Genomic DNA, 13,820 nt, shown 5'->3' with positions numbered 1-13,820 from the left:
ATGCTATGCGGATTTGATGCAGGTAAAATCGTCTTACATCTGTGCATCTGTGTGTATGCGCAATACATGAATGAAAGCATTTCAGTCACTTTAATGTGGATGACCATTTTTTCGAAAATAACTAAAATAATTAAACAATAGTGTGGAAATGGAGCTTTTTTTGGAAAAAAACTTTTTTATAAAATTATATATATATATATATATATATATATATATATATATATATATATATAAACCATCCATCCTTTGCTTCATAAGGTGGATTTAGTTTTTTTAACACATCTGTCTTTATTCATTTGGTGGATTTAGTTCTTTTTATTAGCATTATTCTTTTTAAAAAATAATTAATTACAAACACACTTAAGTCAGGCAGAAAGAGTTAAGGCAAACATCCACACAGCATCTGTGTAAAGTGAACTAAGCAGATTTCCAGTGTAACAGCTCAGCGTCTGTTTGCATTTCTCGCTCATCCGCTGGCAGAGATGATTACATCTCCAATTAATGTATACTAATGAAGTAAACAAACTGTTTTTCCACACTGCACTGTAGCTGTGTTCATAATGATAGAGCTGTGATTGTTTGAAACCGCCCTCTGTTATACAGATTAGTTGGTTTGCTGGTTAGGCAGTGGATGAGACACTCACCGGGTGCTGTTGAGCATCACTGAGCATCTTAAAGACCTGCGCCACCTTCCCTCTGGCTCTCAGATGCATTCGGAAGCTTGGCATGGCACAGCGTGTGGCCAGACTGATTATACTGCAGTCAGAAATGGAAGAAGAAAACAGATTTCTGTGATAAACGTGTGGGTTTGTGAGTGGGAAGGCTTTTTGAAGTGTATTTAAAGAGATGCCAATGTAATTGAGATGTAATTGTATACTAAAAATATAAGATAAAGGTTAAATAAAATAACAATTTAATTTAAAAAAATGTTCAATTAAAAATTAAACTCTGTACAAAAAAAAGTTTAATGTACAAAAACTACTAAAACTAAAAAAGCTAATAAAAAATGACTAGAATGAAAATATTAAATGAATGACTAGTTTAAGATATCAATAAAATACTACAATTAAAAAAAACATTTATTGACATATTCAGGCAAATAATCTTGAATAACACCCAAAAAAAATTTGAAGCACAAAATGCATGTGCTGAAAGTTAACAAATAAAGCTAAATAAATGAAAAATAATAATTTGCAACACAATGATTTCAAAACTTCATTATATATTAGCATATTGAAAAACTAAATGTTGTATGCCTTCTCAAAAGTGTGTTGCAAATGAATATTTTGGTTGTACTGACATGATTTTCTACAACATTCAAAACTACAGACATGACGCTGCAAATAGTGCTGAATACTCTCTCACCTAAGGCAGCGTGTGTTGAGAGGTTGTGTGCTCTTCAAGCCCGTCTCTAGATACTCAAAGTCATCTGTGAACTCCTGATTCTCCCCAAACTCCACCACATCATTAAAGTGCTTCACATGTTGGACCACTGTATACAGCTACAAAAACACACACACAGACACAAAAAGATTACATTACATTAAAAAGTCTGTGTTGCTATTTATACAAAAAGATGTGCTCCCTTAACTAAAGCATAAATAATAAAAAATAAAAATATATATATATAAAAATGTCACCAACATTTAAAGTCAGTTTTTGAAACTTCTAGAGATAGTGGCACCAAGCAACTGATTTGGTTGGCATTCCATGTGTAATATATATATATATATATATATATATATATATATATATATGTATACATTTGTTTTGTTCTCTTCGAAATGCATATTTAACAGATTAAGTTTACTTAGTGCATCCCCAAGAATGCTACTGTCAAGTCATTCACATTGAACATATTCAGGAATGCACAATGTTAAAAAGAGGCGTAACTGCATATTTTTCATAGTATTTGTTATAATAGAGCCTAAAACCAATATGGTTGCTAAAATATACTAGCATAAATACAAATCCACAAAAAATGGCATTGTTTATTACCCAAAATTAGATATTCCAATAAATTGCTCCTTTAATATACGTCTAAAGTATTCATTTAATAGAACTTACATTTACTCTACTACATGGTAATTGTTGGCAATCAGACTCAACCTCTTCTCACTCGATCTCAAAGCACTATTCAATAATGATGGCATAAATGATGGTCTATAAGTAAATATAATTACTTTCATGACAACAGTCTAAACCCACATTAAATCCACGCATGTAGTGCTCACCTCCTTGTGCTCCTTCCTGCATTTCAGTGCAGTGACGATGTCCTGGTTCAGCTCAGTGGGGATGGTGACAGACTTGATGACTTTAGGTGGAGGCGGTGGAGCTTTAAACACTCCATCATCTTTATGGGAATTTGTGTCTTTGCTGCTGCTTGTGCTGCTGCTGGATGCACTTGGCTTCTGTAAGGCCAAAATAACAATTAAATGTGCAAGAAAATCGTTATAAGCTATTCATTATACACGTTATAAACCATTATAAGTTCAGAAATCCTGAACGAGTTATTTTACAAACCGGTACAGCCACAGTATGAGAAGCAGGAGTTGGAACTTCCTCCGACTCAGGCTGATTCCAGTGACGAGCGTTATATACAGCTTTAGCAGGAGACTGCATTCAACACACACAAAGCAAAGGAGTACAAAATTGAATGTTGGAAATGAAAGTAAAAAGATAATAAAGTGGACAGTTTCTGCTGACGCTCTTTAGTCATACTTTTTTTGGTCCACTGAAGATCTTGCGGCCGATCTCCTTTGACTTGTTGCTTTGCTTTCTGTGTCGTTCTTTCTGTGAACCCGTAGCTCCCGTTTCATCCAGTGACTCCTGAGAATCTGACAAAGAAAAAAAGGAAATCAACACAAATCCAGAGATTGCTCAACAAATAATAAATTCCCATGATGTTCTGCTAAATAGGTGCATTACCATAGATGTCTTATTAAGGGTACCTGTACTTAGGCTGCTTTGACTCTGTTGACTTTCCTGCGAATCGCTGAACTGTGGACTTCCTGTGCCGGTTGACAAAGCCTCTGCCTCTGCTTTCTTATTCTTTTTCCTCTCTCTAGCTGCTGAATCATCATCATCCTCGCTGTCACTCTCACTCAGATCATCAAAACCAAAGTATTTGATCTTGTAGCTGGTGCTGCCAGAGCCAGTGGCGTCTCCATCTGCGTCCTGAGCCTCGTTCTCTTCAAAGCCAAAAAACTCCAGTTTTGTCTCCTTTTTACTTTTGCTCTGAGTGGGTCTAAACCTAAATTAATGTAAAGAGGAAGACATGAAGACAGACATTTAGATGACTGAACATGCTTTTTTTTTTGGTGTTTTTTTTTTTTTTTTTTTAAACCATGTTAATATACAGTGGTTTCAATGTAAAACTTGAAATCATTTTAAAAAGATTTTCATTTTTTAAAGAAATAATTTTGCAAATACTTTTTGAATGATTTGCATTTGATAAACTAAGGGAGAGAGACAGAGAGCTTCCCAGTATCTAGTTCTCTGCAGCGCTCACATGGTCGCCCACTGAAGCCAAGCAGGGCTGCACCTAGTCAGTATCTTGATGGAAGACTACATGGGAAAGCTAGGTTGCTGTTGGATGTGGTGTTAGTAAGACTAGCAGGGGGCGCTCAACATGTAGTCTGTGTGGCTCCTAACGCCCCAGTATATTGAAAGAGACTCCATACTGTTCAGTGGGTGCAGTCTTTTGGATGAGACTTTAAACTGAGGTCATGACTCTCTGTGGTCATTAAAAATTTGAAAAAAAGTGGGGGTTTAACCCCGGCATCCTGACCAAATTTGCCCACTGGCCTCTGTTCATCATAGATTACCAACCATCCCCATTTCATAATTGGCTTTATGTCTCCTCTTCGCCAATCAGCTGGTGTGTGGTGTGCGGTCTGGCACAATATGTTGCACACTTGTGATGGATGAGGATTTCCCCCCAAAAAATGTGTTAGGTGCTTAGACTGTCCAGAAAAGCGCTATAAAAATGTAAGGAATAAATTATTATTACAGTTGAAGTGAAGTGGTTCCAGGGTGAGTCAGTGATGTTTAACTACTCTTTTGAGCCTTGAAAATGGTAGTTGTGTGGGCTGTCAAAAAGAAACTTCTTAAACTTTATTACAAATATCTTCTTCTGTTTGTAAAACACTAATGACTCTAATATGTAACAATGTAAGGCTAAATAAATAATAATTACTTCATTAGACACAATGTGAGAATATGAAAATATTTTTTGCTGCAAGTTATGTTCACATTTGCGACACTATGAACTATTGCTTAATTCAAACAGGCATTTTCATAACACCTTGACAGATATTCATTTTCGGTTCAAGCAAACTCACAGAAAATTGTGTTACATTTTCAAAAACATATATATACAGTTGAAGTCTCCGTTTTTTTTTCCCCTAATTTCTGTTTAATGGAGAGAAATTTTTTTCAACACATTTTTTAACCTTAATAGTTTAAACAACTTATTTTTTATAACTGATTTATTTTATATTTGTCATGATGACAGAAAATAATATTTTACTAGATCTTTTTCAAGAATCTTCGATACAGCTTAAAGTGACAAAAAAATTTAAAACTGCTTTTATTTTAGCCGAAATAAAACAAATAAGACTTTCTCCAGATGGAAAATATTATCAAACATACTGTGAAAATTTCTTTGCTCTATTAAACATAATTTGGGAAATTTAAAAAAAAAAGGAACAAAAATTCAAAGGGGGGCTTATAATTCTGACGTCAACTGTATGTACATTTTGCACTAGAGACAGGACAATATAGAGAAATAAATTATTGTTTAAGATCTTATCAAAAAATAATTTCATTTGAAACCATTTTTAAACCTTAGTGTGTGCAAAGGTGACACATTAAGATTAAGTTCATAATAAATAAGTTGTGGCCTAATGGTTAAAAGTTGAACGTGTAATTGAAAGGTTCAATTCCCAATTCCAGCTGAAATTGAAGAGGAGGGGAAAGAATTATCTTCATCTTCGATACCTAGCTGAGGTGCCTGACCAAGATACCTCATCCCCAATTACTTCCCAGGCACTGGAAGCAATAGCTCAGGGTGTATGCTCACTGGGTGTATGCGAGTTCAATCAATTCTCACTTGCGTATATGCACTTGGATAGGTTAAAATCAGAGGACCAATTCAGAGTAATGTGTAACCATGCTTACTTCACTTCAATGTTGGGTTGCACGGTTTAAAGGTACTATGGTTGTATCGTGATACTATGGCTCCAAAATATTGGCTGTACTTTGTAAACAGTAGTTTCGTCATTAACGGTCAAGTCTACAATACATAATGTTGCATGTGGACTAAAATGCTCACATGATTGTGCAACAATAGACCATTTTATTTAAATAGTCAGTGGAGATCTTTAAGGTAGTAAAACTGTGTAGAATTCACGCCTTTTATAGTAGCCTAATGCACGTTTTCTGATGCTTCAGTTCAAACGCACAACTGAACCAGTTCATTTCTGTTCCTGTCAATATGATTTAGTAGCTACAACAACCGTAACAATCTCTTAAAAAGAAAAACTCACAAAGTAAAATTTTAAATTACTTTGGATTCTTACCTTATAAGGCAAATAAAATAATAAAGAAAAAACCCAAAAAAGCAACAGGAAACGTTGACATTTTTTTGACCACTTCATTTAGCCAAATTTGCTCTTTTTTTTAACGAATTTCGTACAGTATAATTTGTATCTTTTGTTGGTCAGTCATCTACAAAATAAACAAAAAGAACCAATGCATTTTAGGTGAAATGATGTGCAAATACTTTTTTCAATAATAAGGGAATTATGTATTCAATTTAAGTAGGCCTGTTATAACATCTAAAATATACACTTCTGACAATTCATAGATTTGAATTATGAATTACAGTATCGCAATACTTATCTGTAAACCCAATACTTCAGCTGGTATAGTATCGTAATGTAAATTAAAGATATTGCGACAACCCTATTTTAATGTTCTAATAATAAAAACTGGTTAAATTGAATAACTAAAGAGCATGTTTGGACTGTACCTGGTAGGTTTAGGAGCCTGTGTGTCTGCTTTCCTCCTGAAGGTTCCTGCTTCTCCAATGTCAGCTTGCACTGGCATAACAAAATCATCCACGCTCCTTTCAATGGAGTCCTGGATGGTCACATTACACACGGACACACAAGACGGGTGAAGAACGGTGTAATCCCTCACTCTACCCCGACCTGCAGGAGGCTTCACCCCAGAACTCCCAGCAACCCCTGCATTGCTGCTCATCACTGGTGCAGGAGCTGACACCGAACTCACAGCAGGAATTGTATCTCCAGCAGCTGAACTTTCGGTCTCTTTACCCCGTGGTCGTCTGTACACTCTGTCGCTAGATGGTTTAAGAAGCGGAAGCTGCTCAAAGTCAACAGGTTGCTCCACTGGAGGTTCAGGTTCAGCAGGGCACTGCTCTGCACTCTTGAGCTCATCAGAAGAGTTACTAGTCTGAGTAGAACTGCCCTCACCGGCTCCAGGAGGAGAGTCCTCCCCAAAACTGTCCCAGTCATTGGAGATGCCTCTACTTGGGGTCTTCAAGCTGGAGACCTGGGAGAGCTGTTTACTTACTGTAACATTGGATTTGCTCCAGGTTCCTACAGTACCAGTGACATACGAAGAGGCTGGAGAAGTTTTAGCTGCAAAGATAAAGAGAAATATTGAAGCGGTGTGTCTTGTGTTACAAAATTGTTGGAACCATGTTATGAAAACAGAAAATGCAGAATAAAATAAAACAGAAAATGGTTCTTTATAAATAAAAAGTTAAAAGCCTGAACAACTATATTATATAGATCAATTGTTGTTGGTTACATACAAACATAAAAACAACTAAATAAAAACTATTGTTGAAATACATACTATAGAATTACAAAATACAGAATTATGGGAAACTATTCTTATAATATAATACAAATATATAAAAAATACAATTGTGTGTGAATGTGTCTGTGTGTATGTGGATTTGGTTTTCCAAAAAAAAAAAAAAACTGTCACAATGTCATGTCAATATATGTAAAATATAATGTTTGTTTAAATATAACCTCTAGCAATGATAAAACAGACATCCCACAGTACGGTTTAAACTTCAATGTTTGTTTATATATTATATTATATATTATATATATTATATATATATATATATATATATATATATATATATATATATATATATAATAAATGAACTTCTGCAACATATTAATGCATAATTTATGCAATATAGTACATCAAAAAAAGCTAAATGTTGCAACCCTGAATTTTTAAAAGGATACTTTTTCAATTGAGCACAAGGAGATTTGGATCATGAATGATTCAATTAGGGTTCCTGTGAGCTGAATTTACAAAATTAAGCCTTGTTCATTAAAACTTGTTCATGAATCACGCTCATGAATCTGTCAAGGACACATTAGTCACAAGAACAATTTTATCAGGATTTTACAGTGCTTTTAACAAACTTAAATTCTTTAAAATATCTTCATTTCTATAACACAAAAGAAATAAAGTGGGTGTGTAAATTTTACTTCAAACATCATAATAAAGGTTTACCCAAAATATAGATATAATTATAACTATTAGAAGCTTTATGATCCTCCGAGGGTTCTCAAAACCTGAGTCCTTGTTTCACTGCTCCTCTAATGGTTGTAATTAGCCTTGCTAAAGAGCTGAGGGAAAGTGTTGAACTGCACAGGGCTGAAAATATCCTGCTGAGCCCCAGAATCCATGCCAGTGTGCTTGCATGAGCACCTCGACCACAGAGCAAAGACTACAGCAGCTATTCTCAGCACTGGAGAAAACCAGTATAACCTGCTGCAGAAACACTGTGACCTCATCACCCCTTGTAGCACAAAAGCATGAGCTCACTGTAATGACACTATAATATGGGTCTGACTAAAGGTGATCTAGAAGGTCATAGTTAGTAACATGTAATAAGCCCATGATCTATCTATCTATCTATCTATCTATCTATCTATCTATCTATCTATCTATCTATCTATCTATCTATCTATCTATCTATCTATCTATCTATCTATCTATCTATATTTTAATACAGTTTCATTTGAAGGATTTTATTAGCTTTTACAAAGTGATTCATTGCGAGTAAAATGTTACAAGCACATTGAAAAAAAGTGGCAAAACTAAATCAATTTCCCACGGCTCCTGCTGATACACTGGGGTCTACAGAAGTGAAACGATCAATTTGCAAGAGCATTGATTGATCCATCACTATTTTAAACTGATAATTTCACTCCATAATAATTATAATGAGAACCAAGTGTATATCCATACTTTTATATCAATTAACTTCAAGTTTATTGAATCACCAAGAACCCAACTTTCAACTAAAATGTCTTATGTTCAACAGATGAAGAATGAATTGAACTATACTTTAAATAGATTCCCAATGATCATGTGTTTTAAGACGATAGGAATTAAACTTTGATTCATATGGATTGTTTTACAATGTATTAAACTTCTTAAAAGCTTAAAACATTTCGGGTGGAATTTCTCTCAAAGTTTTTTTTTTCTTCACTTTCATCAATTGGTGAACTTTTGTTCCCACTGGCTTACTTGGCTTGGTACATGTAGAGCCACCAATCGATGGATTTGCTCTTCAGTGTTTGGACTTTCAGCAGTGAAATTTAAACCACACTGAACTGAACTAAACTAAACTAAACTGAACTTCAACTCTGAAAACTGGACTGACACTGTTTCAATTTACTAGAAATTTTAGATTAAGCTGCTTTGACAATCTACATTATAAAAGTGCCATGTAAAGAAAGCGGTTAAAGAGATCAAATTGAAAAATTTAATTTTAGAGAACCAAATAAAAAACTTTGCGTTTCTTACTTTTTTGGATGCATTCATGATTTAAAAAAAAAAGTGTTTAGAATTTGATCCTTCAATACATGAACTGAAGAATAAATCATTGACGAACCAGTTCTGAACACCCTTAGCACAAAGAACAAAGCAAGTCATACAGAATTGGAATAACTTGAGATGTCTACTCATGTATGATCATTTTCATTTTGGTGTACAATATCCCACAAAAGTGTTTTTGCAATAATGATGCGCTGATTTAAAAAAATTCTTACCTGGGCTATTCACACCAACCGCCCCTCTGCTGATGTTTGTACTACTCCCCAAGGAAGAAGTACTGGTCACTAGTGTCCCCCTGCTGGGCTTTTCTGTCTGGGTCTTTAACTGCTCATTCTTGGGTCCTGCTGTATCCGAGTCCATCTCAGATTGAGCAGTATCTCTGGATGTGACTGTTTTGGACTCATCATCGCTGTCAAAGCCAAAAGGATCCTCTGAGCTGTCGTCATCATCAAAGCGGGGTCGTTTGGTCAGCTCTGAAACATCTGGCTTGAATGAGGGTCGTTTGATGCCCAAATGCGCCTTGTAGGTGGACTCTCCCCATTTGGTGGTGAGTGTAGCTTTCTTGTTAGAGAACACCTCGTCAAACTTTGAGCTGGCTTCTCCTCCCTTCCGCGTGTACGTTTTACTAAATCTTGATGTCATTTTGTCACTTGTTACATATTATCTATAAAGAAGTAAAACACATTTTTAAAATAAAGGTTAACTTATCAAACTTGGATTATGTAGGAACAAGGAGGTTTACATTTAGTTCTAAATGCTACAGTGAAACTGAAATACACAAACTTGATATATAAACCTTTCTTAGATGTCTTAGAAGTTAGAACTTGTTAGATAAAACATGTTTGAATGATAAATTTTAGCAACTGAAAGCCACTTAAATAGAATTCTTAAAATATACACCTTCAGGCAAATATGATTAAAAATTATATTGTTTATACATTAAATATAATATATTATATATTTTTAGACTCCATGAATTCATATAAACTGATGAATATTAGAAAACATATAATATAGACTGATGAAGCTCAGGACTGCCGTTACTTGTCTTCTTTTGGGTTACATTACACTAATAAATCCATTTATAATCTTCATTGACACTCAGAGCTCTGGGACTAAACCAAATAGAAGTTGATTTATATTCGGATATTCAAACATTCTCCTTAATAATATAATTTCAGAAAAGTATTCTTTGTGAATTCTAGATAGGGAAATCATATAAGCAGCCAATGACTATCAAAGTACAGCATCGTTCACAGTGAATTAGATAGTTTGTTACTGTTGTTTAGTAGTCATACTTGCATGCTAACTCTGATCAAATATTGTACATAACATGATAAACAATATAGGGAATTTTAAATGAATAAATGTGCAAATATAAAACCAACTTTACCTCTATCTAAACCAAGATGTTATCTAATGCTTAACTGACACTATGTGCCATAAAAGCCTGAGGTGTCAAATGAGAGTTTAATAAAAAAAATGTTTATGCTAATTTGTCATTTCTCTTGTCCTGTTTGTGTGACTAACATTTCATTTGGCAGGCTTTACAGTTAAGGGTCTAAAAATGTTTAAAAATCAATCAAAGCTTGCCTCTGACACGCCATCTCTTACTTCGAGCACGTTATATGATCGACTCATTGTAAATAATTCGGATATTTTCATATTTGACTTGGATATTCTCATTATTAACACACCCTCATTTCATTTCAATCCTATAAGGTTACGTTATGACTTTGCTGAGAGGAACACACGCGCAGATGTCAGGCAATAACGTTAACGTTATGTCAGTCGACCCGTTCACTTTCAATCTTTAACATTCAACCTAACATCTTTTGTGTTCTTTGAAAGAAATAACGTTAAGTCTTGCAGATCTGAAGCAACTCTGGTGTGATTAAATGAGGACGCATGTCCTTTTGTGTATGAACTATACTTTTAACGTACTAAGTAACACTCGGAGCAGAAACATTGTTCATTTAAACAGATGGTAACATGTTTGCACACTCACCGATCCTCCGTCTTTCCTCTGGGCCTCTGTGCTCCAAGCAGCCGCTAAGAAGAAGCCCCGGCGGTTTGCTCAATGAGCAAAAGCGCAATGCGCGGCTGCAGCGCGGTGCAACTGGCAAAAGTACAAACGAGGCCAGATCGTGAAGCGCTACTGTTGTTTATTTGTGGAGAGCAGGATCTGTCGGACTGCGATGCGCCATTAGAGTCGCCCCTCCTTCACCGCCCCCAACGTCGGCGTAAACCCTAGCGTAACACCAGAACGCTGCTCGACCAATAAGATAGGCGCGATCTGAGCGTTTGTTTAGCAAACGTAGCTCCAATTGGAGGAAGTGAAAAAGAAGGCTCGCTCTAACTGGAAGACAACTGTGGAGAGTGGGTGGGGCTTAGTAGTGAGGTCGGATAGGTTTTGAATGTTACAAATAAAACCAAGGTTTTGTGCCTTTTCTTTCATATATATTCTTTCATTTATAAACTTCCTTAAGATAATGAAAACAAAAAGTGCAATTAATCTTCTGTCTTTGATAGAAAAGTGTAAATTACATGAAAAGCCCTAGTCATTTTTATTTTTTTATTATATTTATGTATTGTTTTACTTACAATTATTTTTTGTAATGTATTATGTAGATAATTTGCACCTGTTTCCTTTTTTATAAAGTAAAGATGTATTGATAATGCCAAGTTGCTGTACATTACCATAAAAAATAAAATATATATATAAAAAAGTTACAAATTATAATATATTTTTAACATAATAGCAGCATGCTTTAAAACTATACTTAGTTACACTTTACTAATCGTGCAGAAGTAACAATTAATTTAACTGAAATATCTAAACAGTCATGTTTTTTGTGTTCTTAATTGTATTTTTTAATCACATCTGAAAAGACTGAAATAGACTGAAAAAGAGCAGGGATTTTAATCTCTTAGATCCCCAAATAAGATTATATACACCGGGATTACAATGAACACACGGACCATAGTGGCTGTAAAATATTATTTGGCACATTTTTTGTTTTATTTATTATTTACGTGTTTTAATCACATTTGTATGTGTTTGAATAACTTTTGAATAGTTTTATATTATTAACTCATATTTTAGCATCAAACATGTATTTTTTTTTAATTATCACATTTTTACATATTAGTGTTTTAATGTGTTTGTTTAAACAAGCATTAGTATCATTAAAGTTATTAAATATTTTGTATCCATTTTTAAAAAAATGTTCAACATGCCTATCTTAAACATTTTAACTTTTAATTTTATGTCTTTGATTATGGTTGGTAGAGCTGCACTCTAAGCTGTGGTAAATTGCTCCACAAGCATACACCTGTGACCTCATTACATCAGTATTTTGTGCCCGAGTATGTTCCTGCATCTGTGTTGCTTGGCAATCCACTTTGTTGCAACCACAACCATTTCTATGTAGCTAATTCAAACTTCGCTACACATAGGGAACAAGTTTTTTCTGCATCATGCTTGAAAACACACATTATTTGTTATACATTTATGGTAAAACAGGGCTTGCTCTAAGATAAACTGATAATGTCAAGCCTGTTTAACTCACACATTTTAATAGCTATATGTAGGCAACCATGTTTTTGTTTGAAATAAAGCACTAATATATGACAATTCTCCTTCTCAAAAACTATTTTGGTCACAGACATTCACCCTCTGCCTGAATGTTGCATTTATATGATGTGTACCACAAAAGATTGTTTTTAACATCATACTTCAACTATTTTACAGACTAAAGAATCATGCCTATAAATGACTATTTATATATATTATATTACTCTATAGCTGTTCCACACCAATGATGATTTGTTATTTTACAGTATAACCTTTAACATGCTCACATACAATATAAAACTATGTGAAAGATTAATAAGCTTCTCAATCAACAACATACAACAAGACAGACATTCTCGGAATACTTAAACTCTTAAGTATATCCAATTCAAAACACTGAGTACAAATACAGGCCATCATATGTAAACTTTATGCTTCTATTTACTGCAGACAGTAAAGTGCAAAATATCTTCTCACCAGCAGATAGCGCTAGAGTTTAACCACGCTGTTGACCTCTTTTTGTGCGCGTGTGTACCATTGGTGTGTTCGCGCGCGCTTGTGACATCAGGATACAAAAGTAAACCAAATGACATGGGTATGGCTTAAGTATTACAAGGAAATGGTTAATTATGAGGACTCTGTTTATGCCCCCTCCTATTTTTTCAAAAGACTTATAAAACATACAGAATTTGTTTATTTGTTATGTAAAAAGAACAGTTTTCTGTAAGGCACAGGTGTCAAACTCAGTTCCTGGAGGGCCGCAGCTCGGCAGTTTAGTTCCAACCCTAATTAAACACACCTGAGTAAACTAATTAAGTGCTTTAGTCTTGTATGAAACCTACAGGTAAATGTGTTGAAGCAGGGCTGGAACTATACTGTGAAGAGCTGCGGCCCTGCAGGATTTGAGTTTGACATCCTTGCTTTAAGGGCAGGCCCATAGCCAGCCTGCTGAAAACGGTGGTTCTTTTTTTTCCCTCAAAGAGTAGACATTTTTGCAGTTATTTGTGCAATTTTCTATAATTATGAGGTGTAAATACTGCAATTTAGTGATATTTTAAGCACTATTTACTAACTAGCTATATTAGCTTGTCGGATGGTCATCATAAGCACACTTTTTGATGTACCAAAAACATTTGTTAAAAATTTAGAATAAAGAAATATATTAACAATAGCATGCGTATGTTTAAAATACAAATTTATTACATCATATATCATTAAAAAAATAGGAATCTGTTAAAGTTTAAAATTAAAAACTGTAGCCTATTGTCATTTATTAGGTAAATAACAAACTGGCCACCACATTCAACATTCCTCAGTCAGAATTTGGGATGGCACAGCG

General features: G+C 34.5%; 1 protein-coding gene across 1 annotated transcript in view; it reads right to left on the bottom strand.

Moving 5' to 3' along the window:
* Positions 1-11,132, bottom strand: part of wapla (WAPL cohesin release factor a) — a 30,754-nt gene extending 19,622 nt beyond the window's left edge. The window contains exons 1-9 of the mRNA XM_087290544.1: positions 10,913-11,132; positions 9,120-9,568; positions 6,035-6,668; positions 2,952-3,253; positions 2,722-2,837; positions 2,524-2,616; positions 2,235-2,411; positions 1,366-1,502; positions 645-756 (exon numbers count right to left, since the gene is read on the bottom strand). Coding sequence (XP_087146670.1) covers positions 645-756; positions 1,366-1,502; positions 2,235-2,411; positions 2,524-2,616; positions 2,722-2,837; positions 2,952-3,253; positions 6,035-6,668; positions 9,120-9,546 — 1,998 coding nt within the window. The 5' untranslated portion in view covers positions 9,547-9,568; positions 10,913-11,132. The remainder of the gene's footprint in view (positions 1-644; positions 757-1,365; positions 1,503-2,234; positions 2,412-2,523; positions 2,617-2,721; positions 2,838-2,951; positions 3,254-6,034; positions 6,669-9,119; positions 9,569-10,912) is intronic.
* Between the last annotated feature and the right edge of the window lie 2,688 nt (positions 11,133-13,820).

This window comes from Danio rerio, chromosome 17 (assembly GCF_052040795.2).
Source record: "Danio rerio strain M-AB ecotype USA chromosome 17, GRCz13ab, whole genome shotgun sequence".
Taxonomy (NCBI): Eukaryota; Metazoa; Chordata; class Actinopteri; order Cypriniformes; family Danionidae; genus Danio; species Danio rerio.
This window is presented reverse-complemented; position numbering and strand designations above follow the sequence as displayed.